Raw genomic sequence first — 26,040 nt, 5'->3', positions numbered from 1 at the left:
CTACTGTATGTTGAGCGCAGTACGGGCCGATGTATACTTCATCGTATACTGAAAATAGCCGATCTATAAGCTCAGATCGCGTCACATCCGCGACACGTTGTGAGCTTACAGATTGGCTATTTCCGGCCTGCGGCGCCATGGTACGACAGAGCATAAATTAGGCATAAGTTTAGAGTTATGTGACAAAAGGAGAATGCCAGAGAGCAGGCAGTGGTTCTACCTCAGAGGGCAGAGCCGGGGCTAACGTTACGGCCAAGGAATAGCAGTGGAGAGTAGCAGGAGGAGGAGGAGGAGGATGGTGTGGGACAGAACAGTTTCCATACATCTTATAGACATCAGACATCCTGAGGTACTCCTGAACCAACAGCCAGAACACAGGGAATATAGGAAATGACTGACCGGAGAAATACTCCAAAAAACAATTCACTCCCATTCGCTTCACACTGCAAACCACTCACATGCACTCTGCCATTGAGGTAAATATTACACAAACATACCATCACACCAACTAATGTCACACATTGTCACATCATCCAGCTACAATGAAGTGACTTACAAATAAATATCAAGTGTATTAAAATTTCAAAATGTTTGCAAATTTACCCAAATAAATGTTTTAAAAATATTTGAATTACATTTTTCTCAATATATTTTATATATATTGTGGCCTATATTTCCATGGAAATATGTTTTTTGTGGGAAAATCCCAGTTGTCCTACGCCCAGTTGTCCTACGTCCCAGTTGTCCTACTGTGTCCCAGTTGTCCTACTGTAGCCAGTAGCTACATGTAGCCTACCCCCACCTCAGCATTCGTACAGCTACTCAAGTAGTGTACAGCTCTCGCCGAAAATTCGCCATCCTACTGCTGTAATTATTGTCCACGACATTGCAAGCGGCGCAAAGGCCAGCGGACCTTGGTCCTGCTCTTCGCGCCCGAGCGCCACAGGCGCGAGGGCCCGCGAAGAGCGGGCCAGGGCCGCGCGTCCGGCGGAGCGCCGCGCGAGTTACGAAGCCGTGGTGAATGCAATCGTTATATTTATGCCCAGGCCGTAAGGCCTGGGCAAGCGCACGATAAACGCATGAATGGGATGAAGATCGCTTGCTTTACAGTCTGTTCGCGGACTAGCCCATACAGCCAGGCTACAGTAGGACAACTGGGACACAGTAGGACAACTGGGACGTAGGACAACTGGGCGTAGGACAACTGGGACTAGCCCGTTTTTTGTATGTTACTGTATATATTTCAGTATGATGATGGCAGAATAAACCAAGCCATTTCTTTAGATTATATATATATATATTTACAGTTTGTACTTCATACAAACTGATGCTCAGGCAATTTTAAAAACACAGCAGCAAAACGTTTCAAAAACGAGTTATAATTCCTTTTTTCTTCTTCACTTCATCACACTGTCGTGCTCATTCATTTTAGTTAGCAAACTCTCTGAGTTAGGATTTTACTGTGTACGAACAAGCGGCTGTCACACGTTTGTTAGGTTGGTCTAAAGTAGAGCCCGACCGAAGACAGATTTATTTAGTCGTATAATTACCGGTATATCAGCTAGACGGCTATATCGGCTGGCAGGGACGTGCAGAGAATGTCGCACTGCAACGCGTTGTGAGCTTGGAGGTTGGCTATTTTAGGTGCTTGATACCACATTGAACTAGGCATAATCAAGTCAATACTGTGGATGTGGCGTAACGGCCTGGATTTCTACACAGAGAGGGCAATTCTTTCAACATAAGATGCTGCATTCAAGTTCAGGAGAGTTTGGACAAGGCAATTCTCTTGAACGCTGCCTTCATGTACGGCATGGAAAGGGGGCATTTGAATTTCTTTCACCTTAGTAAAAACTCCATTCATGGTCTGGAGAGGGCACTTTTTACAGCCTGGTGAAAGGGCAGGGGCTCAAGCCCCCTTTGAAGTCTATGTGTGCATGTGCCTGTCGGCCGGGCTCTAGTCTGAAGAAGGGTTTTGTTGTGGTTTACCTCTTGTGGCCTAACAGGGCAGGGTTCAGGACAGAGTTCGGGGGAGGGGATGTGTGAGGAGGAGGAGGAGGTGGGAGAGGAGCGAGCGCTAGGAAGCAGACCTTCCTCGTTAGCGAGGTCAGGCTCGCTGATGTGAAGAGACTCCTGTAGGGGCGCAACGGTTAATCCAACTAATCGCTCCAATCATTAAAAGAATTATAGATTGGGGAAATTTTGAATTAGAATAGAATTGCTTTCGGGTCCATTAATTTATATATAAATAAATATATCGTCGTTGTCGGGTGGAAACCTTGTATGTCCAAAACCGTTCGTTTTGTATTTGTCATTTAAGAAATGATTTAAACTAGTGAAAACAGCAGATCTACAAGCACACAACGCCTCGCACCGTGCTTGTAGATCGGCTGTTTTCACTAGTTTTGTGCGACGGCCTTGTATGATGAAGCAGCGCTTTACTTTGCGAAAAGAAAAAAAACATACCAATTTGAAACTTGGAGATACGAGGTTTCTGCCCGACAGTGACGATATATACAAAATATTTTATTATTTGATTTTGCAAAAGTAATTGATTGAATCACTGAAAATAATGGATAGCTGCCTGCAGCCCTAGATTCCTGTTTAAACAGCTGATCTGAGTTACAGCACTGACAATAAGCAGTGTTGCCTTAATTGTAGCCCAGCTTTTAATAATAATAATAACACCAACCACACGTAACAGTGTTTAACCACTTGAACCCCAGCATTCATATTCTATCTATGATTTGGGGGGACATTAGGCGAGAGATTTTGTGTAAACAGAAAAAATCGGTCCAAGTACAGAGCTTACTCATATCCAGTTTATTAAGTCTAGAGGGTTTAAGTCAGTGGTTCCCACACTTTTTAGCTCAAGACCCCAAACAGAAATGAGATGTTTGCACAAGACCCAAACTAGTGAAAACAGCAGAACTACAAGCTCACAACGCATCGCTTTGCACCACGGTGTGAGCTTGTAGATCTGCTATTTTCAGTATTTCTTAAACTTGTATTTATTTATTTATTTATGGAAATGATCCAATGTTTACATTTTATTTATGAAATGTATTTACTCGCGACCCATAAAACTTGTTTAAGAAACAGTGGTTCTAAGTGTTGTAACTGTGCTAGGCTGTGATATGGTAGGCTCCTGCTCACCTCTCTGGGGCTGCTGCTGTGGGGCTTGGGGAAGCCTCTCCCTCCCGTTAGAGCATGGTAGCTCTTCTCAAGGGAACACAGCCTGTCCTTCTCCTAGAACGCACACACGTATGCACGCACGCGCACGCACGCACACGCACGCACGCACGCACGCACGCACGCACGCACGCACGCACGCACGCACGCACGCACGCACGCACGCACGCACGCACGCACACACACACACACACACACACACACACACACACACACACACACACACACACACACACACACACACACACACACACACACGGCATGGTCACACAAGTAACAGATAGATACAATGGATAGACCTTTATTACTACCCGGGGGAAATTCAGTAACTTGTCAAAGCAGCACCACAGTAAGGATGAAGGGTATACTCTACCCTTACCTCTACCCAGTAGGGTAACGCTAATTGAAATAAAATAAAAAGATAACAATATAAAAGAAGATACAGTATAACATCACATCAGGTACTCTGTACCTGGGCCGGTCAGGTATGGATAATGTATATAGGCCTAAGCAGTAGATAGAAATAGAGCCATATTGTGTGCGTTCAGTCACCAATGCATAGATAGAATTAATGTATTATAATTCTTTTGTTTATACTAGCCCATCTGTCATTACTAGCCGATCTACAAGCTCACAGAGCTTGTTAGTTAGTAGATATTAGTACTAAGATATCAGAAAAATGGACCTGTCAGGGTCCATGCAAGTAAAATAGAGGGACATTGATGGCACAATTTGTCACCTTTTGCAGCAGCTGCAGGGCCAGGCTTCTGTCTTTAGCCATCCTCTCGCATTCCTGAGCTGCCTGCAGTCCCATCTGTTTGGCCTGAGCATCCAGAGCTGACATCCTCTCCTGGAGGGCAATCAATCAACATCAACGTCTTATTGTCAACAATGTCACGGCCACGTACAGTATGACAGTATGCTGCATTTTAAGTATTTATTCATTTATTTGTCAGGGACAAAGCACATTAATCAACATGTCAGTTTTCACATCAATGTAAATGAGCCAGAGTTAGCCATAAGCTAATTTGCATCTTTAGTCCCTGAGCAGGCTGTAAAAAAGTGGTGATAAGGCTATCCATACAAAAACATGTACATACAATACGTTTAATACATACAGTACAGTACAGTACAGTACAGTACAGTACAGTACAGTACAGTACAGTACAGTACAGTACAGTACAGTAAAAACAGTAAGGGGACATAATTATAACAAGTTATGAGTGACACCAGTGACAGATGGAGCAGATAGTTACCCATGATTATAAATTTGACTTTAAGCCACCTCTTAAGGTTGAATTTGAAAATAGTAATAGTAAAATAGTAAATAGTAGATAGTAAGTAAATAGTAAATTGATGTTTCATTGTTCTTTTTTTAATTATTTCTTTCAAAATGTGCCATGTGAAAACACATCTAGCCGCAAAATATAGCTTTTTGTCAATCTATCCATTGTATATTTAGAAACATAATAGAGAATTGCTGTGAGTGTGGATGTAAGCACCTTCCTGTGGCTCACACTGCGGTGGTATTCAGCTCGCTCCTGGAGGAGCTGGGAGGTCTGCAGCTCCTTCCTCTCCTCCAGACTGCTCTCCTCCTCCAGCTGACGAAACTCCAGATCCTCAAACTGTTTGGTCCTACTCTCCAGAGCTTCAGCCTCCTGATCAGACGCACGCACACGCGCGCGCACACACACACACACACACACACACACACACACACACACACACACACACACACACACACACACACACACACACACACACACACACACAGAATACTCACACTGTTGGAACACGCTGAAGAGAGAACAAGTATTTATAGAAGAATACTCCTTACTTAACCACTGTCCTTATTGCCTTATTGTCCTTATGTGACAGTGTAATGTTCACAAAGGATGGGCGTCATCATTCATGATGAAGATTAATATGCAAGTCAATAGCAAGCTGTTAGAGGCAGGGTGCTGAGTGGTAATATTAATGCATCGTACTTGCAATAGGCCGGAGTTCCCCAGCATCCAGACTGAGTAGGTAAGAGAGACCAAGTAACCACAAGAAGTGGCACAAGCACAGTGTCTATTCATATCTCACAAACATGCAAAGAGCTAATATGAACCTTAGAAATGTGCATTCAGCTTTGAAGTAAAAAGAGAACCACGTCAGGGGAAGTAGAAGTGCACAATAAGCAAACTATCATTAGCTCTGTTTGGAGTGCATCAAACAGTGCTAATGTTAAGCCTGATTTATACTTCAAATAGTTGCACGCAGGTGTAGCGTACCGGAAATACAAGTTCACAAAGCGTTGCGCTGCCTCGCGTTGTGAGCTTGTAGGTCAGCAATTCCTGGTGCATGACAGATACAGGAGGAGTTGAACTTGGCACCTGAGAAGTCTGAGCACCTCGATGTGAAATCAGCAATTTTTTTCATAAATGTGAAAAAGTAAATAATAAAAGTATGCTTTGGAAAATGTTCAGAAATAATGTACTGTACAGGTAGGCTACATGATTTGAACATGCACAGTACATCATTATCAGACCTAAATTTACCCGTCAACTTATTGTTTTTGTAGTAGACATATTGTAGTAGAAATATTATAATATATGTAGAAATATTAGGCCTTAAATGACAAAATATTCAAAAATGTTCAAATCATGAATATAGCAATTTACCTTATTTAAGACCATTTCCCAAAGCATACAGTTATTCTTGTTAAGTATTTACATTTAGGAAAGAATTGTCAATTTCACATTGAGGTGGCCAGACTTCTCAGGTCCCCACTCTCCCGGTTACCTGTGACCCCATGCAGCTATGTACAGTACAAGTCAGTGCTTTAGGTGTGCAGTGCCTGCGTTTCTGTCTGTCACTAGGTGTAGTATAACTCACTGTTGCCAGCCAGTGGGCTGCTGTGAGAGAACACTGACCCTGCAGAGTCGCTCCTGCAACTGTTCCCTTAGAGACAAGGCACACTTATCAAACTGCCTCTTCAGCTCATTGTACTCTTCCCTCTGTCTGTCCAGGAGCTGCCGCTCAGCCGACACATTAGCCCTCCCCTAAAACACACGTAAACACACGTAAACACACACACACACACTCACACACGCATGTGCGCACACACGTGCGCATGCATGCACAAACTCACACACAACACACTCATGCACACAGCCACATGCGCGCACACACTCACACACACACACACACATGCACAACACGTGCGCATGCATGCACACACACACACACACACACACACACACACACACACACACACACACACACACACACACACACACAGTGATACGAACACAGCCACTCGCGCACGCACACACACATGCGTGAGCGCACGCACACACACATGCGCGCACACACACACACACACACACACACAGACGCACACGTGCCAACCAAGGGAGAAAAACAAAGCAAAATACAGATGCAATCTCAAATCCATGCAGCCAAGCGTTCCATGTTAAGTATAATATATGATGAATGAAGCAGAGCTTAGAGGTCAGGGCGTTATGGACAGCCAGGCTTCAGTCAATTCAGTGGCATTAATGAGAAGGAAAACTGGGAATGTTTATGTTTTAGATCAATACAATGAATGAAATCACATCCACACACAAAAAAACAACGACTGCATAAACGGCATAAGGAGACCTAAAACAGACAGTGGGCACATGTTAGGGTCAGAACAGCTTGCAAAAGTCACAAGTCAGTGCATGGCTCAGTTATACAGTATTATGGTCAACAACGGTATGTTTTTTGTTGTTTTTAGCGTGCCGTACATTCTCGTGCATTCTCTCTCTCGTGTGTGTGTGTGTGTGTGTGTGTGTGTGTGTGTGTGTGTGTGTGTGTGTGTGTGTGTGTGTGTGACGGACGGAGCAGACTGGGCTGACAGGGCTATGTTTACATGTTTGCAACCTGCCCTGGCTGCGTGCCCACCTTGCTCTTCTCCCTCTGGGTGGTCTTGTCCAGCTGGCTGAGTTGGAGCTGCAGCTGAGCGATCCTCTCACTCTCCACCTCCACCTGTTCCTGCTCCGCCTGGCTCTCGCCCTGCAGCAGAGCTCGCTCCATCTCCACCTGCAGGGGGGTTGGAGCCGTTTAACAGTCACTTCACAGCAACAACAAACACGAACAAAAGATCTCAATGTGCAGGGACGTGCAGCATTGAAAATAGCAGACCTCCAAGCTCACAACGCGTCGCGACACGTTGTGAGCTTGGAGGTCTGCTATTTTCGATGCTTGATTTCTACACAGAGAGGGCAATTCTTTCAAGATGCTGCATTCAGCTTCGGGAGAGTTTGGAAAAGGCAATTCTCTTGAACGCTGCCTTCAGGCATGGCATGGAAAGAGGGCATTTGCATTTCTTTCGCCATAGTAAAAACTGCATTTGTGGTCTGGAGAGGGCACTTTTTACAGACTGATAAAAGGGCAGGGGCTCAAGCCCCCTTTGATGTCTATGTGTGCACGTGCCTGTCAATGTGGTTAAGCATATTAACCCTGACGTTCCTATATTTGTCCCTATAATTGAGTGTTATTACTTTATTTATGACTGATGGCTGCTATGTGGTTGTTGTTTATTTATTTATTTACAGTATATATATCTTATCAATCTTACCTTATCTTGGCGAATATTTTCAATAGAAATTTTATAAAAATAAATGAAATAAAATATTTTCTTGAGCGGTTAAATAACAGCATCAATTGTTTGTGAAATAAGCTCTTCAGTTAATTCAGTATGGAGATATGAAAGATTTGCACCAATTAGATTAGAACGCTACGGTGCTTTTGAGGTGAAGTTAATCTGACTTACATGACACGTGGGGTGTAATAGCATTGTGTTGCACAGCAGTGAACTAAATAAATGCTGAACCACACATCAACTCACACAGAGGTGAATCGGCAAACAGTAATTTGATCCAAGAGACGTTTTGTTTGCCACGGTATGATTGTTATTGTTCGTGTGTGTGTGTGTGTGTGTGTGTGTGTGTGTGTGTGTGTGTGTGTGTGTGTGTGTGCGCGCGCGCGCGTGTGTGTGCTCTACTGCTCTAACCCAAAATAGAAATTAGACTTTTGCCAGGGACCCAAACTAGTGAAAATAGCAGATCTACAAACTCACGTGTTGTGAGTTTGTAGATCGGCTATTTTCACTACTTCTTTTTTCTATTGATTACTAATGCCATGGAGACTTGAGTTCAATAATATTTTTTGTTTTTTGTCGCATTCCTAAGACAAAAATGTGATTATAGTAAACTTACCCTGACGGTTTCCCCATCCAGTGCCATGCATTTGGGTCCCCATGCAGGGCCATGTATTCGTGTCCCCATCCGGAATAATGGGGGTAAATTTACTATAATCACATTTTTGTCTTAGGAATGCGACAAATATAAAAAAAAATATTATTGAACTCAAGTCTCTATGTCTATGGCATGAGTAATCAAAAGAAAAAAAGTCATTTTGAGGGTGAACTACTCCTTTAAACATTCGGTTTCTAATTTATGGAATTTATTAGATTTTTCTTTTATTTATTCATGAAATAAATTGTGATCATTTGTCGGCGACCCACAAATGGCTCCCGACTCCAGATCCAGTGGTGCTCAGTGCTCTAACCTCCTGCCTGGCCTCCTGTATCTGCTGCTCCAGCTCAGTGACGGTGTGTTTCAATTGGTCCACTCTGGACAGCACCATGTTCCTCTCAGCCTCCAGCTGAAGCTGCTCCTGGCTGCTGGCTCCAGGCATACCATATCCCAACAGCTCCTCACACTGACCGTACTAGGAACACAATGTGATTAGCATATCACTTGAACCCATTTAGACCCGGAGAGCACTTTAGATTTCAACCATTATTTTATACTTTAGCAGCCCCTGCTTTAGCTATTCAGAAATAGCAGATACAAGCTCATAGCGCGGCACTATGAGCTTGTTGATCTGCTTGTTGATCTGCTATTTGAGCACCACCGATACAGAAACATACGTTTTTTTCAGAAAACCATAAGGATTTAGAAGACATTTTAGGAGACAGACAGACAGAACAGAAGACATGGTGTGCATACTGAGAGAGAGTGTTCTTAGTGCATCTCACCTCTTGATGGGTGCTCTCCGTACTGCTTGACTCTTCTCTCTGGTACTCCTCGTCAGTCTCTCTCCGCCTCTGAGCCTTGTCTCCGCCCTGAGCAGACGGTCCTCCTCCTCCAGACTCTGGGCAGGTGCCTCTGGCATGCCCCTCCTCCCCCATGCCAGGGAACAGCCCTGTCCTCCCCGTCTGGCCCGGCTCCTCTGGCCTGTCCTCCTGGTTGTACCCGGCACACAGGTTCAGGATGGACTCCAGCCTCTTGCGCTCCTGCGGACGGGGAGGGAGAGGGAAGGAATGTAGATGAGCAGGGGTGTCGCACCAAATTCTGAGCCCTGGGTACAAGGATTCACTGCGGGCCCCGCATGAATGTTCTTCATAGGGGTGAGGGGGTTTAACCCATTTAGACTGGGAACGTATTATTACGCATGATTTGCTTTAACTATTGAAAAATAGCAGATAAACACAGAGTGGCGCGCTGCGAGCTTGTAGATCTGCTATTTCTTTTTAAGTGTTTGAATATTTTAAATCCTAGCTGATCTACAAGCTCGCAACACGGCACTCAGTGCTGCGCTGTGAGCTTGTATATCTGCTATTTTTCAATAGCTAAAGTATAAAAGAATTAAGGCCCCTCCACCTTAACTCAGTCCCACTTTTCCCCCTCTTGTGACGCCCCTGGTTAACACGGCCCTCATACAATGCAGATCCTATTCCTGAGCGTCCTGAAATGTCCTTGCGTGACATTGTCCCTTTGAAGCAGCTGTCGGTCGGTCAAGCCGTTGGCAGCGGCCAGCGGTAACCTGATAGCAGAACATGGCGAAGTTGACGTGATTTGCGCCCTCAACATGGAGCGCCTAACACCCTCTGCCAGGGCGAGTACTGTACTGTACAGCATATGAAAACAGAATCGTACTAGAGCATGCCAGACACTAGTATTTTGGCAGGCTCAGAGTGAGATGGGCAATGAGTTGGGTCACGTCTATCACAGACTTCACAGACAAAGTGAGCCACATGGAGTTGAACATGATTACTGGCCATATTCACATGGCAGCCATTTTGCATTTACATCATCTCTGGGGGGGGGGGGGGGGGGGGGGGGTTAGCTGGGAGAGCTGCAGTGTTGTTTATGTAGAGGACAGTCAAACTCTAACATATCACATGTGGGACACCTGGGGGGCCAATTGAAAAGGAGAGGACAATATACACGTATTAACATTTTCCTAAGATTTGGTTTGTGTCCCAGGTGACCTGGAGGTGTGCGCTGCAGAGACAAACAGTTTCTGAGAACCTGTATCTGTCTTAGTGTCCGCGGGTCTGTGGAGGACGACGCATCATAACTCTGTGTGTTTGGGGTTGGAAGCGTCAGCTTCCTTGATCTAGGACAACCCAACCAGACCCATCGGCTTTGTGGATTGGTTGAGCTTTGCGTTACGTTTGTGCCACCGCGCCGGGAGGAATATGTCAGTCCGACATCTCATTACTCCGACTACGTGGCTATGCGTGTGGTTAGGGTTGGGGTTAGTGATGGGGAGAGTCGGACGAACGCAACTTCTGAGTAATGCGTGCTGGAACAAACGCTACGCACCCCACTGCGCCTACAGTATATACGGACTGACTTGCATGGCCCAGAGTAGATCAGTCTAGTTATGAATGTAATAATTAAATTGGGCATGTGAATATTGTCAAAGATTTTCAAAATGTTTTGAAAATAGTATACATCTACGAGCTCAGATCACAAAACGTCTTTGTTGGTCTGATCTGAAAAAAGATAACTGGCAGATAAAGACTTGCTCTCTACTAGACCTTTAAGGAAGATTCATTAGGGGTGCCCGCTGGCCTGGGCGCATATCACTTAGGCATTGCCACATAGGCATGGCTGCCTGGCGGTGGCGCCGGTTCGATTCCCGATCCGGATGATCTTTGCCGCATGTCACTCCCCGTCTCTCCCCCCATTTCCTGTCAGTCTACTACTGTCCTATCAATAAAGGCATAAAAGCTCAAAAACAAATCTTTAAAAAAAAGGAAGACTCCTTAGACAGTTTTTTATTTTATTTTAACATGCTCATAAAGTGCTCTGCGCTCAAAGTGAAAGGCGCAAAAAAAGACAAGACAAGTCAGTTTTCACCTACAGTAAATAGAAATGGATAGCTACCGGCTGCACCACATGATACCGCAAACCACTCATCAACACTCATTTTGCTCTTGACTCTGGGATCAGAGCTGCTTTTAGTTGCTGCCCTTGTTGCTTTTGTGTGATCATTTTAAAAGCATGACTGCTTCTCTGATGTTGACATTCTTTTCAGTGCCTTTGTTTATTTAATTTGCCAATGATAGGTTCTGTCTCTGTTCTGTCACCACTGTATATTTCATAAATTGATTTATACTCTTATCCAGCTAAATAACAGTGCAGGTAATAACACAGACTGTGTTAAATGGTTATTATACCTAAAATACATCTGTCAAGAAATGAAAAGCCCTCTCCAACATTTGTATTATAGTAAGTGGAATAAGTCTGAAGTATTTGAAGTTCATGTGATCTCCAACCAAACATCCATTCTTTTAAATTAATAAATAGATTTCTATCTATTTATCTATTTATCTCCCAGGCCCAGGCCATGGAGGCCTGGGCCTGGCTCCTCTGCTTTCCTACAAACTACTCAAATCTTGGCCCAAACAAGCCTGTGGCTCTTAGCATCTAATATGGTATGCTTTGCTGAGTTTGCTCTGAGGCAATAGATGGGTAGAGTTTGTGAGTAAACAAAGCTCTTCATCATCCTCAGTAATGCTTGCTTTCGCTCGAGGTGAGAATGAATTATAACTTGATCCAGTGGGAATTGAACAGACAATGTGGTGGGGTCTGTGCAAACAACGCTATTCTAAATGTAATGTTGTTTAGATTGCATATAGTGGCAGGCCAAGATGGAAAGTCCACACAGACCTGCAGTAATTGTCTGAGCAAACTGCTATTGGCAGGGTGGGACCTTCCTGTCCACAAGTAGCAAGCAGAGGAAACTACTGTCACAAAGAGATCATTCTTTTTGACTGACAAGTCATTATTTTCAAATTAGTGGTTTAAACTACTGTATGATCATATAGAAATCAAAGAAAGGTCATATCAATGTTACTGTGTAAGTGTGTAACATTCATTTTAGAAGTCTGTTTGTTTAGCGACACCCCTTTGGGTCCTATAATGCCCGAGGAGGATATTTTGGAAAGCAAAAACATGTCGCCAGAAACATTATTTATTACTGTAAAATACATAAACACATTTCCGATGTCATTTTATTGGGGGCCGACTTCGTGAATAAAAAGAAAGCACATTGACTATATGTGGAATGGTTATTGTGAAATATATACTGTGGAGGATTATTTAAACAAATAACCTTTTTCCTTTTCTTTTTTAATTAAAAAGGTTACACAGCATGACTTTAAGCAATGTTTTGAATCTGAAACTGTACTGAAACAAAAACACAGGCATCCTTTGTCTGTCAAATGTCCCACCGGTCATTGCAATTGATGCTAAGACTAACCTTTCTACTCTGGCTGTGACCTTTACATTTAATGACAGATAAACAGCTGTGCACAAAGTGCTTTTGTCAGAGTTAATGATTACAGGTTCAGGTTGGCACCATTATACTGAGATAAGGATGCCAGCAAAGCTGTGCCAAGCCAGGAAAAATGAGTGTGTAACAATGCCTCAGAAAATAATAGCAACTATATATCATCAATGTACTTATAAACATGTTGATATAGTCTTATATGGTTTTCTATTAAAATGGTATATTGTGTTTTTCTGTGTCCTGAATGGGTGTTTCATATAAAGGAGATTACTGACTACAAATTATAACTGTTAATACTATAATACTGTTATAACATGTTTCTTTTTCTTTTGCCCAAAAATGACTTATCTAACTACTAGTAAGATGCTGAGACGCGGCCTCACCCCATGTCTTGGCCATCTGGCCAGTGATGTATATCGGACCAGTTACCCATATATTGAGACCCCGGTACCCATCCATGTACTGTATATGGAGATATGCTGTAAGAGCCCAAACATGCTTACTCAGTTATTCGTAATGTGAAAGTCCTATGATGTAATGACATATGACATCATACCCTTTTATGCCCATACATGGAGATCCCTGACTGTAGAACCAGCCACACAGATATGGGCTGTCTTAGCCATCTGTCTTGGCGGATCCTGTGGCCGATGTGGCCTCTATAGATGGGCATTCCCATATGAAGTCCTGTTAGATATGGGCTTAATATTGATGACATCAGGGAACTCCATATATGGGCATAAAAGGGATTCTGTTAGTGTGACATCACAGTGAAGCCAGAGCATGATGTCAGAGTGGCAAGTAAAAATGTGTACACACCCGGACGTACGAACAGACGGACGTCTATAGACACGCTGTGACGGTTCTGATAGTAAACTGCGACCTACATTTGCAATTAATTTACCGAATGCACTGTTTAGTATTAGTGATGTCAGCATGCTCATCTCCAAATTTGGGCATTGTTTCAGCATGCGGCTGATGGTGGCGACACTGTTTAGTATCAGTGATGTCAGCATGCAGACAGACGACAGACGGACGGCGGGCGGACAGACATTCTGTACATTAATAGTTAGATGAACTTGCCTTGCATTACCTGCATTGTGTATTTGACTTTCAACACATGAATCCAATTACAAAACAATTGCCCTTGTTCCAGAGAGGAGAGACAATTACTACCCATGCTATGACGTGTTCAAATGTGTGACTCTAACTAGTTATATCATATATGAGAACCCTGTAGTGTGAGAAACTAACACATTGGGGAGAGTATCTTCCATGTTTACACACATACTGTACAGAAACCATAGTGATCAGACACCTCCCACTCCACCACAGTTGCATGTTGTCTCTAACTGTCTTATTTGTTACCAGAAACCTCTTGGTTCCTGAAATAGCCTGTGCTCATGGACAGACGGGAACTGCCCCCTCTGTGGTCCCTTCAGCTGTTAGGCCCCGGCTGGGGTGGGCTGAGGAATGATGGAGGGAGGGTGGGTGGGTGGGTGTGTGGGAGCGGACTGAGGATGGGTAAGAACTATGCTTGTTCTTTTAGGGCTTCTATGAATAAGTGGGAGCTTGCAGTCAAGAGGAGGCATCTTAATATGTGAAGGTCGCTCTTTTATCGGTTAAACATAGTGATGAGAGGTATCTGGCTATGCCCTCTGCACATGTACCCTCAGACTGGCTGGGGAATGTACACTGGCATTTCAGACTGGAGCCAAATTGGTAAACCATGCCACCAGCACCATGGGGAGCTGAGCTTGTGGCTGTGTGCCAGGACACTCAGACCTGCTGTCTGCTAGCAGGCTAAAATCCTTGTCAACTAACGCATAGAAACAGACATACTGTACAGAAGAAAAAGACCACCCACTCATAGGAACCAGGGACTCCAGAGAGAGGAGGACCATATGTGTCTTTAGGAATGCCAAAGTACAAATCCAAGATCACCACTGAAATGTGAACTGAACCATTCTAACAGAAATGGATCAGGTCTTATATTTATACATGGTTCAGTTCAGTCCTAAATCACTTACCAGCTTCTCCATCTCTTGCTCACGGAGCCTCTCCTCTATCTGCCAGCGATGATATTCCAGCAGCTCGTCCTCGTCGTTGATTTCAGAGATGCTGTTTTTGCGTCCCCTGGTGTAAGGCTTCATCAGAAAAGGGTCTCTGCTCTCTGCGGTGCAAGAAGCCTTTCTCTGGCTCTGAGGGCTGGTCAGAGGAGACGAGCCAGACAAAGAGCCCGGCCCCCCCGGATGCCCCCCACCCTGCTCTTTAACCAAGCCCCAGGTCAGTGATGGACTCTGAGCACTCTGTGGCCTCACACTTTCCTCCTCTGAGCAAATCACAGGCCTGCGTGGGGCCCGAGGACTCCCTGAGACTGGCTTAACAGTGGACGTATGGGAGGAGAGGGAGGAAGACGAGCCGTGGAATCCTGGGGTACCTCTGCGGGACATGGAGGGGCTGGGAGCCCTGTACTTTTGCAGAATGTCAGTGTGCGAGAGCAACGGACTGGGCTCTCTCAGGGGACTCGGCGATCTCTTCTGCAGGGAAGAGCCTCTTAACCTAGGGCTTGATGGAGCTACAAGGGGCATTTTGGGAGTCAGTCTCGTATTAGAGATCGGGGATGGACTGTGACTTGATCTAATGTTTTCTGCCTCCTGATCTGGCCCTCTGCAGTTTGGTGTAGGGCTCGATGACGTTTGGACGCTCCTTAAAGGTTTAGGGCTTCCTGGCACTCTCTGTCCCCCTGCAGGAGCAGCGGAGGCCCCAGCAGAGATGGTCCGAGGAAGCGGAACAGGAGGTTGGCTGGTGGGGGCGGACCGCATGGAACGGGCAGGCACCGGAGGAGCTGATGCTCCGTGCGTCTCACCAGGAAGGTGCAAGGATGGGGAGCTTCTGTCATAGCTGCAGTCCTTTGATGTGGCTGCTGGCTTGGAATAAGAGCAGGCATCCCCTTGCAGTCCGCTGTCTCTTCCATTGAGCATGGCTTGCCGAGGGGACTGGGAAATCAGGTGATGTTTTCTAGGCCTTGAGGAGGGGGAGCCCTGACATTCCTTCAGCACCAGAGAGTCCTGGAGGTCCTTCTCTATGTTGCTGGCCAGGGAGCCTTGTCCTGGGTGGCCTCTCTCACCTGCAGCAAGCTGGTGGCTTCCATTCAGAGCACCATGGACATCTGTAAGAAAGGACATGGAAGCATATGAACTAGAATGGAGAATACATGGAAAGTATAGCCACTCAGGAACACATATGTGTGCACACGCGCAAACACACACACACACACACACACACACACACACACACACACACACACACACACACACACACACACACACACACACACACACACACACACACACACACACTATCGTACTATTAACTTTTTGGAAACATCCCAACTTCATTAATTAAAACTAGGCAAGTATGTGTCTATACATACACATTCCCCCCTCCCCCTCCCCTCTATGACAGGCATCAAACAGGTAGTTGGCTTTGATGCTTTTATTGATAAGAGAGATCACTAACGATCACTTGACACTTTTATGGCCCTATCAATTACCTGTGCACAAGTTCAAAAGGACTCCCCCTGACAAAAACGTCCCTCCAAGGGATGAATGTCAACATAAACAGTGGAATAAAACCAAAATACACCCAGAGGGAAGGTGTCTTTCTACAAGGAAACTCCCCAGCACAATAATATAGTGACTGATAAAGGGAAACTGCTAAAAAATGTATTGCATATATATTAAAAATGGTCTTAAAGTTACCTAGTTTCCCTTTAACAATGGCATTTTTACATATTGACCTTTTTCTTCTGGATTTGTTATCCTTGTGGGGATTTCTGGTCCTCACAAAGATCATAGAAAATGACACACACACACAGCCCTTGTTCTACTGCGTGGACTCTGACCAAACCCAGGATATTTGGTTTCTCCTATGTGTTGTAATCCTATAGGGATTGGTGCTGCTAAATATAAAAGCTATGGCCCCATACTTCAATCGGGGCAGATGCAATCTGGGCCTGGTCAGGAAGGAGTGGGCTGCACGCCCACCAGACTGGGTGTGGTGGCTCATAGGTCAGGCACCACCCGTCAAAACCTCTAAGGTCATAGGAGAATAGAATCTGCAGCAGTGGCCGTCACACTGTTTCATTTCAAGGACCCCCATAACTCTGAGCGTTTACAAATGGACCAAACAATTGGAACCAATGTTTGTGAATGGATTTGGTTCCATTTGTACACTTTCAGAGTTACAGAACCATGAGGCTCTACTTGGGACCCCCCCAACGACCCTTACCCCACTTTGAGAATCACCAGTACGAGCCACTCTCTGAGTTACAAATGCCTAAATTGTGTCATGACTGAAATAGATTAATATGTAGGCCACAGATAATGAGACCTGTACAAGATGTCGCTACGTACTGTACTGTATGTCATGTGAAAATGTCTATCAAGACTTACCATTCCTCACAATATGACTTGTTGTGAGCTTGTCGATCTGCTATTTTCACTATTTCCTAAAGTTTTTTTTTTTTCTTTTTTCTTTTAATATATGGATTTTTATTTTATGTTATTTTCTTTTTTTATTACAATTAAAACGTTTGTAGGAATTCTAGGAAATGTACTCAAGACCCATACAAATTGGTCCCGGCCCATTGTTTGTGGAAAATATTGTTTTTGTTTTGTTTTGTTCTTTCATACCAATGTGGTGAGATCTTGGGGTGCCAAATCCATAGCTTCCTCCAGGCAGCATGCTCTTCATCCTCTGAGCCTCTTCTGGGTGGTTGAACCGGAAGAAGGTTGACTGACCAAAGCACAGCATGCACCCTGTCAGGGCAAACAAACATATGTGTAAGGAGCAGGTGTGTTTATGTAGCAGAGTAGCAACTGCCTAATGTCTCCCTCCCTCCCTCCCTCTCCCTCCCAGGGTGAATCCCCTTTGGATGAGCAGCAGATGATTCAAACCCAGGAGGTTACATGCTGCCATTGTTTAGGTGGAGGACAGCCAAGACATACACTCATTCAAATTACGAACGTTAGGGCCTAACGTTACAATTCTGCCTATACTAAAACAAATAGGGACACAGTGTTGCTGCTGCAGTGCAGAAAATACGGTAGCTTTGACAATCAGCATTCAAACTCAACTCAGCTGCTCATATTTATGTGTAAAGGGGGTTTACAGGACTACATTTAACAAAGCACTAACACTTGATCCCACGTATCCACTTTAATCTCGCTAGGTTAACATGATTCATAAGCAACTTTTGCCCCCCCCCCCCCCCCCACACACACACACACACAGTCCTATACATTAGGTTCCTAAAAATGACTTTGTGACGCTTGTGCTTTCTACTTTTAAGCTGTAGCTACCATTACAGAACAATAGAAGATGGATGTGTTCAAGTCCACTTTTACATTGACTGTGGAATGTATTGAATGTAAACCACAAAACAAGGCAACATGTGGCCACAGTCACAGAACAGGTGAGAGAGAGGGCATACTGTATGTGATAAAGCATGAGAGATAGGAGACTGGAAGGCCTTTTAGACATGGGCAGAACAATGATGGAATGAATGGAAGAGATATTCAGCTCAACAGTGGTCTGAAACATGACAGATTATCATGGGGTCTATAAATTATAACAAACACATTTTAGCCCAAAACACTGTAAAACAAATAAATACAAATAATAATGGCCAATTGGCCATAATAACCTAGGGATGGATTATACAAGTATCTGTCAAGCCAGCAGGAACACAATAATCATGTGACAATGTCACAGTGACATCAATGCCATACCTCAAATAATCCGATGTTGAAACTTTGTTTCCAGTCGTGAATAATTAGCAGAGATGTTGATTCATATTTTTCAGTAATAGTCCTGTCCCTTTAATCCAAAGCCTGAAGTAGTGTTGCTGCTGCTGAGCAGTTGCTGCCTCCACACCCACCGACCAGAACTCTGCTTCAAATGCGGTTTGCTCGTGGAGGTGGGGGCTGAACCGGGGGAGGGGGACATGCCTGGCCCCTTATGAGGGCAAGTTTGCATACCACTGGTAGAACACAAGGGTCTGTTTTACAATTGTCTAGACAGTCTACACACAACAATTGTAAAACTGCCCCTTGTGCTCTCCTCTTTCTCTCAACTTTGAGCTATAAAACTTCATCATGCCATGATCAAGAGACTTAACAGTGCAGGATGGAGCGACAACAAAGGCACGTACCAATTTGCAAAACACATCAACTAAAATGACTGAAATAAGAGTGGTTTGCTTTCCATAATTCAACTACCACAGACTATTCCATCCATCTAAAACATCTTTAGAATCATTTCAATATTGCAATACAGGTAGCCTAATTGTCTATGTTTTGTAGTGTGTGTGAGGTGCTACCTTGTGTCAGGCGAACAGGCTTGGTGACTGGAAGGCCGTCTACGGAGCACTGGTTTCCACATGGGTGCAGGGTGATGCTGCCTGCCTGCTTTTCAATGTAGCAGTGCTGAGCGGAGATGCCTGCACCTTGAAGAGGGATGTCTGCACCCTCACTCCCCAGTGTATTCCTTCCTGCAACAGTAGACAACACATGATCACTGCTGGCCTTGGGATGTCTTTTTAGCAGTGTGGAACCGTGGTTATACCGTAAGTCACAGACCAAGTACAGATCTCACATGAGGTGATGGCTGCAAGACCAAGTTACCAATGGAATCAGACTGAACAAGTGCTTGAATGGGAAATGACAGGCGTTCACCCCAAAGACAATCTTAGGCCGGCAGACTAATAGGTTCACATTGACCCTGTTTGTGTCCTTTTGGCCTCTAAAGTAAACTCTTTAACTAGGAATTTCACCCACAGTATGTGCTGCTGGATAGATGGCAACAGAGAAATCACAGAAGTTGATAGAATTTACAGGTAAATTGTAAACGCCCATTGACTGCTGTGTGAATATGATCCCTGTTGTATCCGTGTTATAATCTTAGAATGCTTTCAGTAATAATGCTGTGTGTGTGTGTGTGTGTGTGTGTGTGTGTGTGTGTGTGTGTGTGTGTGTGTGTGTGTGTGTGTGTGTGTGTGTGTGTGCGCGCGTGTGCGCGTGCGTGTTGTGTGTGTGTGTGTGTGTGTGTGTGTGTGTGTGTGTGTGTGTGTTGTGCATGTGTGCCTTTGTGCGTGTGTGTTTGTGTTGGGGGTGCACCCGTGAGTTCCATAACTTCAGCTGAATGCTGTGATTCTTTGTATGAAGGAATTTGTGTTGTTTGCTTGTGAAAGGTCCAACCCGTGTTAGATCTGACTGCATATGAATAGCATCCTTGTGCATACTATCCATTTGGCTGACTAGTGACTAGGATACAGATTACATCACGTTTTGCTCAACACAGAGGCCAGGAATGTACGGATGAACAATATCTATAAAGTAGCCTATAGTATAGAGGCAATGGACACATACAGTACACTGAGGACTGTTTACATCATGCGAACTAAGTTTGCTCAGATACTGTGCACGCACAAGCGTGTGTGCGCACACACACACACACACGCACGCACACACACACCCGCACGCGCACACACACACACCCGCACGCACGCACACACCCGCACGCACGCACGCACGGACGCACGCACACGCACACGCACACGCACACGCACACACACACACACACCTAGCAGGGCTCACCTTCCTGCAGTGGTAACAGGGTGATGGCTGTGCTCAGACGACCACTTCCCAAACTAACCAGATGAGGGCGCTCTGCCTGGACCTTCAAAGACTTGCCAGTCTCAAACAGGTCCAAAGGGGTGCTCTGTCATCACAAATAGGTGGAAAACATCTTCAAGCACCTTACATATCATTTGATAATCTATCATGTATCGTGATTACATTTCATAGCACTGCAAAGTTAAGCTAGACCCTCCCAGAGCTACCTATCTTTACTCTTCAAAAATGTGTAACATAACACGGCACTGCTACATACTGTATCACTACCCGGTCCTCACTGTACCACACCACTGTATTAAGTGCATATGTAGCAAAGTCCATATTAAGGTCTGTTAAGTAAGCATATCCCTTTGAATATAGTATGAATATGATCAGTAACAATATTAATATCATTTGTTTTAAATCATGACTGGTACATAACACAGAGTATAAGCACAGTTGATGCTGACTGTGGCTCCTAATGATCCACCACTGGATATACCAGCTCTGTTTCTGTGATACAGAGCTGACCTCAAAACTAAAGCATACTATGCATGTACTTGACGTTGCAGGGGTGGGTAGGCCTACATACTGTGCACATACAGTACTACATAGTAACTCCTTAGTGACCCGTAAAGGTCCATTTGGTTCCATTAGTACACAGTTCTGAGTCAAATTTAACTGTTTATTGTATGGTATCAAGTTGAATCAACCTTTTTGTCCATGCCTTTGCTATTTTCAAAAACAGCTGATCTACTCACAACATGTCGATGTAGATCGGCTATTTGAAGTATTTTAAAATGTTTTTCAAAATAGTAAAAAGGGCAAAGAGGTTTAGGGATACTGTAGTATAGCCTAAAGAGAAAGCAATTTAAAAAGAATTATGTGTATAACTGTGTGTGTGTGTGTGTGTGTGTGTGTGCGTGCGTGCGAGCGTGCGTGCGTGCGTGTGTGCGTGCGTGCGTGTGTGTGTATAGTATATACACACACACACGCACGCACACACGCACACGCGCGCACGCACACACACACACACACACACACACACACACACACACACACACACACACATACACAAATTTGGGTTGAAGCTTATTCTGAACAAACTAAAAGTAAATAGACTGACAACTACAGACTGGTGTAGATTAAACAAATGTTATCAACAATTAAAGGTCCCTTTATGGCTCACCTGTAAGACTTGGTGTGTCTGTCTGCCATGCTGCGCTGTATTCCAGTTCACACGGTCCATGTCTGCTGAGTTATCACTGCAACCATCTGGCACGTGAAGATCCTACAGCATGCACCAGCAATACACATAACAGACCAGTGGGAATTCTGCCTCTACACAGCAGCACTACAATAGGAACATTGCTCTGCTTAGAAACCCCTCTGTCCCAATTATAAGCCATGTGACAAGGCACACAGTCAGAACTGTCATAATGGCTCATTGTTTCCCCGTAACAAGCAACACAACATGGGATACATCAAAAAGTTGGCATTACTTTTACAGTGTGTTGTAATCTTACAACATACTGTAACATTTTTGTATGGCTACCTTTGTAATACCTTTGTAATACCTTTGTATTACAGTAACTCTATCTCTGCTGCCACCTTCTGTCAATAATGTCAGCAATTATGCACCTGAACAGGACCCCAACAGCTGTTACTGTGATATTGTCATACTGTGCCGTTAAAGGGATTATAAATGTCATTATGCAAATTGCAAAAGATTTCGGCTATTTGAAAATAGCCGACCTACAAGCTAACAACACATTCTGATGTGATGCGTTTTCGCAAAGATTTCAACTTGTGGGTTTTCAGATAGTAGTCTGTGATCAAATAGGGGTCGATTCCTTGACATAATAATGTTTGAGGACCACTTCTGTATAGTATACAGTTCAGATCACTACCTCCTCTGATCACAACTCACCATGACTCATGGCTCTCACAAGCACAATAGCAGACAAACCCCACACTCTCAGACAGATGCTACAGATTAGTTCCAGCTGTGAATACACCATCATCAGCCAAGGAGGAAAACAACCACAAAGGACTAGACATGCCTACAACACACACACACTGTACATGCACACGTGCACGCATATACAAACACATGCAGATGACTCATCATGACATGCGTGTCAGCTACAAGACCGTGGCCTTGTCTTTTCTCACCCACAGACAGGGGCGCCACACAGGGAGAAAACCCTGAATGGTTCAGGAGGCCCAGAGCTGACATGGGGCCCTGGAACTCATAGATAACAGGCTAAAATGCTCATAATTGGCATCGGTGACACTTGTCCACACACCTTTACCTACTTTTGTTCCCCTTGAATGCATCATTTCGGCCAGTTCTTTTTTGGACTTTTTATGCCTTTATTTGATAGAATAGCAGACTGACAGGAAATGGGGAAAGAGATGGGGAATGACATGTGGCAAAGGTCGTCCGGATCGGGAATCGAACCGGCGATGCCAGCAGGCATCATAGCCTAGTATGTGGTATGCGCCTTGACCACTAGGCCAGCGGGCGCCCCTCGGCCAGTTCTTTTTGTTGAAAATGTCAGCCATTACTCAACTCTGAGTAGCATTCTGTTGCCCGTCACCTATAAAAATAACTTGGAGAGCTGTATTTACAAGTGACATACCGTTCGTGCAGGGCAAGGTCTCTATAAGCAGACACTGATGGACAATAAGTAATGATGGAGTAGGATATCCTTTAGGAAATTTCAATTCTATTAAATTAATAACAAATTCCAAAGTTTGTAACTTTCTAGCTTATATACAGTAAGGGTTTGTGCAACATTTCAATTCAAACTCTGGGACATCAAATCTCAACGTTTTGCCTGTGGACTCGATGCCTTGTGGCGGCATCGGCGTTCATTCAGCCTGTGATGTCACTTCAGATGAGGCAGCTGGGTGAAACCACAAGACTCTATCTGACAATGTGAGTCTCAGTGGGCCCAGTGACCCAGAGAACAGAACATCCCACTGTTCAACTGTGACACCGGCCCCTACTCCTCTACTATCAGCCCACCGCCTGTCAACACTGGGCCGGCTCTGGGCCAAATACACACATGCAGACTCCAGGACAGCGAGAGGGACAGGCACGATGGTGCGTGTCACATACACATGCACGAAAAAAAAAAAAAAAACATGCACGGACGCACCCACGCGCATATAAAACTCCCACAAGCCTCACTGATTTCATGCACACACCCAGCTGAAGAAATAGTTCCATGTGGCTTTCCTCTGTAACCTGTGATTATGGGGGCAGTTCAGCCCTTCAGGGTTGGTATTGGCTTCTGAAAATAGACACAACCCGCCACATAGTCTGGTCTGCTACTTTTAAAGAGAAATTACTTAAATTGAAATATAGACTGGGATTGGCCATGGAAGGATGGACAACAGCTTAAAAAGCTTTAAAAAGAAAAGCTATTGGTGAATACCTTAACATCCAGAAATGAAACCCCTTGAGAAATGTCCTTGAAAAATGTTAAAATGCTGTAGTAGTGTATACAGTACAGTGCTGTTGACAGATCTTGTCAACAATTTACTGTATTCATGGTACTGTAAACGGATATTAGGCACTTACCATTTCTGTACTCGTAGAGAGTCCAAATAGAAGCTAGGTCCACATAAAATTAATCCAAAGAGCAGTGTCCACATTATTGTTTATGTCTCCGTGCTTACTTCATTCACACTGAGAAGCTCCTCTGCTATTTCCCTCCTCCCCACCCCCATGCTGGTGCAGAGTTACACCCCTGACACGCGGCAGAGGGGGGACACAAACCTCTGAGGTGTCCTGCCAAGATTATGGTCTCTGCAGAGTAAAGGTCACAGCGTCCGCCTCTGTCCTCAGACTTTCTTTACAAACAATCCCCCATGACCCCCGATGGGTTAAAGAATTTGACAAATGCCCTGAACTCCAGTTTCAAAAACATTTCGGAATAGCCGTCCCAAGGGTCAAGTTCAGACCGTCTTCAGAGAGCGGAAGAGATGAACTTGGTTCTCATGGGGTGGATGCTGTTGTTCAGAGATCAGAAGGGGACCACACACCAGATGATCAGAGTTTGGGAACCGATCACTGCATTGTAGTGTAAGAGTGTAAGGACACATCTAGAATGATGTTTTAGTAAAACAGACATTGGTTGGGGTCCAGAGTGGAAATACGTGGACATGTGGCGTAGGAGTAGGAGGTGGAAAAGACCTTGTGTGGTTCCTTTCAGCTTCCTGTTCTGTGCTCTATGTGCTGTTGACAAAACAAAGGAGGGGACTTTCCAATCTGGAAAACTGTTGAATAATGATTTACAAGATGTGTTATATTGCTGCGGCATCACTGCAGCTGGGATACAAAAATACTATGTTCCACAGGAAGTGAGTGAACATGTGAGCCATCTTTTCAGAAGTCCCACAGGAACAATCTGGCTAGAAGAAAACGAGTGGGGGAGAGAAAGTAGAGAGAGTCACTATTGATCTCACCAAGTATTTTCCCATGTTCAAGGCCCAAGAAGAGAGGCAGGAAGTGGAGCAGATGACGATTCATTCAGGGGAATGAAAACAAACAAATAAATACAGACTGCTAAGTTACCAGATGGTCTTCGTCAAACGAGGCTTGCAGGGCAGCAGGTAGGCTTTCTATGAGTCAACTTCCCTGATGACTCTCAAAGCGACGTGAAAGTTACATATGGAAGTGGGGGTGGGGGGGACAGCTGAATGGAAGCCCCCATGCTTGCTGAGAAAGTTTACAACTAAATGCCAAAAGAAAGGAAACATTTTCCAAGGGTGGTCTTCACTAAATGTCATCATGCACATTGACTGGGTGGCTGGTGAAGGAGTTGGAAAAAGCAGAGGGAAATAAGCCTCTGGCTTCAGCCCCCCACTGTAAAATGACTTGAAAACGAACAAACCAAAAAAGAAAATAGCTAAAAAACGTGTTATTTTATGGTACATTTATGTATAGCTTTTTATCCAAAGCGCTTTACATTTGTGCATTACATTCAACCACTCACACACACATTCATACACCGATGGCGGAGGAAACCATGCAAGGCACCAACCTGCACTTCGGGAGCAATTAGGGGTTCAGAGTCTTGCTCATGCTCAAGGACACTTCGATACTAACTCTGGGGGAGCCCGGGATCGAACTGGAAACCTCACGGTTGCCATCCGGCCGCTCTACCGCGATGCGTTGTGAGACTGTAGAACGTTTATTCCAAAAGATTTTAAACATTTTGAAAATGTAAAAAAATATATATATATATATTTTGGAACATTTTGAAAACATGCTGAAAATAGAGATTGGTTAAATAATAATCTTAAGTGTTGATTTGAATACGGTATGTCATTTTAAATTCAATCTCACAATCATGATCAAGGTCGATTTGAGAAGGGATAGATGATGGATTTTCATGAAACCTGGTGGGAATAATCAGTAATAGAATTATTATTACTGAATAATAAGTAATCAGTAATAAATTGAGTTTTTGGTTCAAATCTACAAAGCTCAAGGTCACAAGCGGACAGGGCAGGGTTGGGTCTGCCAGGTGCA

At 44.4% G+C, this 26,040-nt stretch overlaps 1 protein-coding gene across 1 annotated transcript in view; it reads right to left on the bottom strand.

Annotated features, from left to right (window-relative positions):
* phldb1a (pleckstrin homology-like domain, family B, member 1a) overlaps positions 1–21,741 on the bottom strand; it is a gene marked incomplete at both ends in the record, with an annotated part of 31,815 nt that extends 10,074 nt beyond the window's left edge. Inside the window, 14 exons of the mRNA XM_080749371.1 lie at positions 221–355; positions 1,990–2,133; positions 3,157–3,249; positions 3,932–4,042; positions 4,695–4,850; positions 6,111–6,239; positions 7,126–7,263; positions 8,794–8,946; positions 9,266–9,523; positions 14,844–15,985; positions 17,511–17,636; positions 19,199–19,369; positions 20,475–20,598; positions 21,682–21,741. Of these exons, the coding sequence (XP_080605497.1) occupies positions 221–355; positions 1,990–2,133; positions 3,157–3,249; positions 3,932–4,042; positions 4,695–4,850; positions 6,111–6,239; positions 7,126–7,263; positions 8,794–8,946; positions 9,266–9,523; positions 14,844–15,985; positions 17,511–17,636; positions 19,199–19,369; positions 20,475–20,598; positions 21,682–21,741 (2,940 nt within the window). The remainder of the gene's footprint in view (positions 1–220; positions 356–1,989; positions 2,134–3,156; positions 3,250–3,931; positions 4,043–4,694; positions 4,851–6,110; positions 6,240–7,125; positions 7,264–8,793; positions 8,947–9,265; positions 9,524–14,843; positions 15,986–17,510; positions 17,637–19,198; positions 19,370–20,474; positions 20,599–21,681) is intronic.
* Between the last annotated feature and the right edge of the window lie 4,299 nt (positions 21,742–26,040).

Source organism: Nannobrachium achirus (assembly GCF_963921795.1).
Source record: "Nannobrachium achirus genome assembly, chromosome: 19".
Classification (NCBI taxonomy): domain Eukaryota; kingdom Metazoa; phylum Chordata; class Actinopteri; order Myctophiformes; family Myctophidae; genus Nannobrachium; species Nannobrachium achirus.
The sequence above is the reverse complement of the archived record's forward strand: the minus strand, read 5'-3'. Positions and strand labels throughout refer to the sequence as shown.